The sequence below is a fragment of the Spinacia oleracea genome, chromosome 3 (genome assembly GCF_020520425.1).
Source record: "Spinacia oleracea cultivar Varoflay chromosome 3, BTI_SOV_V1, whole genome shotgun sequence".
NCBI lineage: Eukaryota > Viridiplantae > Streptophyta > Magnoliopsida > Caryophyllales > Amaranthaceae > Spinacia > Spinacia oleracea.
This window is the reverse complement of record NC_079489.1, coordinates 34,377,418-34,380,921: the sequence shown is the minus strand read 5'-3', so window position 1 is coordinate 34,380,921 and position 3,504 is coordinate 34,377,418. Positions and strand designations below refer to the sequence as shown.

General features: G+C 34.8%; 1 protein-coding gene across 1 annotated transcript; it reads left to right on the top strand.

Annotated features, from left to right (window-relative positions):
• Positions 1-395: 395 nt before the first annotated feature.
• Positions 396-3,108, top strand: LOC110778969 (protein DUF642 L-GALACTONO-1,4-LACTONE-RESPONSIVE GENE 2-like). The gene is made up of 3 exons (XM_021983506.2): positions 396-584; positions 1,527-2,036; positions 2,324-3,108. Exons 1-3 carry the CDS (start codon positions 479-481, stop codon positions 2,854-2,856), a joined length of 1,149 nt encoding a protein of 382 aa, XP_021839198.2. The 5' UTR covers positions 396-478; the 3' UTR covers positions 2,857-3,108.
• The last annotated feature ends 396 nt before the right edge of the window (positions 3,109-3,504 follow it).

The window sequence follows — 3,504 nt, the reverse complement described above, 5'->3', positions numbered from 1 at the left end:
CTAGAAAATTAATTACACTAATTGTAAGATAATCTAACTGAAAAATTAGATGGTATGATAAATGACGTAATGTGCCTGTGTAGTTGACAAAATTAATGGATCCTTTTCACTTTATGGTATACATGTCTATTGTCAAATATTGAGCTCAAGAAAAGTCTAAAAATTTAACTATTCTATGTATAAACCGGGACATCGCCCGGGCCAAACACTAGTTATACATAGAAAATAGTCCAAATCCTAATACAAGAAAAAGGAGACAAATCGACACATCGCGTGGCTTATTTAGTGGTGGACTAATTAGCAAGATTGTCAACGTTCAATTTGGCATATCCCTTCACTCGTAATTTTTTATCTTTTCATTATACAATGGCAGCATATAATGCGTAATAGCCACTTAATTAATTAGTGCAGAGTATTATATATATTGGTAGCCTCATTATCTAGTTTAATTACACATTTTTGTCTCCATCGACAAACAATGGCATCATTTAATTCAGTTTGCTGTGTTTTACTGTTGTTGATGATAAACAGCCGCAGTTATGTCGCCGCACAGCTTGCTCCGGTCAGCGTCATTTCCAGTGATGGTGAGTCACGTTTAGCACTAACTTGGTTAAATTAAGCAGTATTACCGAATTTTATCTTAATTATCTTGGAATATTGTCTCTTTCACTTTATTACATAATACCATTGTTTCTTAGTGTATGCTTTAATATATTCGGTACTTTTAGCCTCTTACTTGTTGTTGGACTCCGTGCTATCTCCCATGATATTGAAATTAATCTGCAATATGAAATCAGCAAATACGCACATCAAATGACGAGGGGAAAAACGGCAAAAGAAACTTAGCAAAATAATATAACAATTAGACAAGGATTAAATGATTCATCAATAGCTACGTAAATATGTTAGGGTTGAATGGTGTATAACTTAAAATCTAGCATTCTATAATATGCTACACATGAATATGAAAAAAGAGAAAGAACAACAAACTAAGAAATAGGCAAAAAAGGTAAGAAATGAGGTTTGAATCCTAGATGGCTTGCAACACTATAGAGCTTCAAAGGGAAACTTTTGAAATTTTCCTCCTTCTAAATACTCCCTCCGTCTCAGATTAGTTGTTACACTACCTTTGGACAAAGTTTTAGGTGATAAGTGGTTGTTTGGTTATCAATTGTTATTTTATTGAAAAAGTGGAGTTAGTGGGGTATTTTTTTAATTGAATGAGTGAGGGTGTGGGAACAAAAAATAATTTGATGGGAAGAGAGAGACAATATAATAATTGTGGAGTCATTCCTAATTTAGAAGTGTAACAACTAATCTGGACGGACGAAAAAGAAAAGTGAAACAACTAATTTGGGACGGATGGAGTAGTAAATATCATGGATTTCTCACCCATATCACTATTAATAAGCATGAATGCATGGTACTCTAAACACATGTATTTTAAAGGTTTGAGATGTATTTGTTCTAAGATAATTTTTATATAGTGTAGTACAAATTAATGATTGGTTGTTCCTTTTCAATAGGTGTTATACCAAACGGAAACTTTGAAGAAGCACCAAACCCGTCGAATCTAAAAAAGATAACAATAGTAGGTAAGTACTCCCTGCCTAAATGGGTGAAGAGGGGCTTAGTCCGATACGTATCTGGTGGTCATAAACGCGTTGGCTTTACATTCAACGTTTCACGTGATGTCCACGCGGTGAGCTTAGGCCAGGATGCTTCTATATTACAATATATGAGACTCAAACATTGGACGTACTACTCTATAACTTTTAGTGCAACAAGGACATGTCCACTCGATAAATTTATAAGGATAACCTACGGCGGCGGTTCAGCAGATTTCGGTTTTCCATCTAAAACATTGTATTTAAGCGACAAAGCAGACACTTTTGCTTGGGGTCTTCGGACCGCTACCGGTACATCTTATATCCATTTTTCTAACCCAACTGGTCACCCTAAGTATCCCGCTTGCGGACCACTTATACAAGCTGTTGCAATCAAGGAGTTACCTCCACCCCCTATCATGACCACAGGTAATTTAACTATCGATTGGCTTTATATTTGTTAAATACGGGTTTGGGCCGCACCCGTCATCAAGAGAGAGTGTCCACTTAACAAGTCTAAAAGAGGTTCCACCTTAAAATCATATGGCAATAAGGGGAGTAGCCCCTTGGCCTCATTAAGTGTTTAACTTTCTTCTGTTTTATCAATGTGGGACTCTCACACGTGATATTTCAGGATCAGATCTTATCAATGTTACACAGCAAAACTTATTTTCGTCGATTTAATTTGAACTTATAATGGTTATATTCTTTTGCAGGTAACAACCTTATACATAATGGAAACTTCGAAATTGGTCCTTATACATTAGAGAATTTCACAACTGGGGTCTATATCCATCCATATACTTTGAATCCTATTTCTCCACTTCCTGGTTGGATAATCGAATCCCGGTATACCATTAGGTACATTACCTCAAAAGACTTCTTCATACCATCAGGATCTTCTGCCGTTGAATTATTAGTTGGAGGGAAAACAAATGCCATAGCTCAAGTAATAGGTACAACACCAAAAATGTATTACAACCTTACCTTTACTATTGGAGATGCCAATAATGGCTGCATTGGTTCTATGGAAGTTCAAGCATCTGCCGATAAAGAAACCATTAAAGTGAAATATGAGTCTCAAGGTAAAGGTGGTGTAACGCATGCAAGTCTCAGGTTCCAAGCTGTGTCACTCTCATTTACAACTAGGATATCATTTTGGAGTGTGTTTTATCACAATACTATCGATGATCCTAACCGTTTCTGCGGTCCGGTGCTGGATAATGTTCGGGTTGTACTCGATCAGTAATTATAACAAACTATGATGAAAACCTAGCCCCTCTATCCGGAATTATCAGGCCAATCGCATCTGTACTTCTACATAAATTAAGTTCTACGAGATGTTAGATTTGACCTTTATGTAAAATATCTTCAATCTTTTTTTCTTTTTATGAAATGTTGGCATTATTGTAGCTAATTCTGGGTAGATCAAGATGAATTGTTATGTTTAGGAAACTGAACTGATTTCATGATTTCAACCTAAGAATTTTTTAATACTTAATTATTCCGTCTCTTTTTGTTCTTTATGGGTGGTATTATGCATGCGATAACCACTAATTATTTTGCAATGAGATTCCTCTATTTTTTATATTTAAACAAAACAAATTACGTTAATTTATAATGTTTTCACTTTGTCAAAAATCTGGTATTGGAAAAGTGAGAAATATTTAATCCCCCAATGGAATTTAATCTCTCAATGGAAAAGTGTGAGAATTAAATGCCCCAACGAATTTAATTGGTTTAAATAATTTTGAGGACAAATCCTGATAGAATTTTAAGACATTTATATGATAATATAAAAGGAAAGATTGTTAATGTAAAGAACAAAATAGAACACCTGAAATTGAATACGTGAAGAACAAAGAGGGACGAATAGAGTAATTGGTAAGATTTTCTA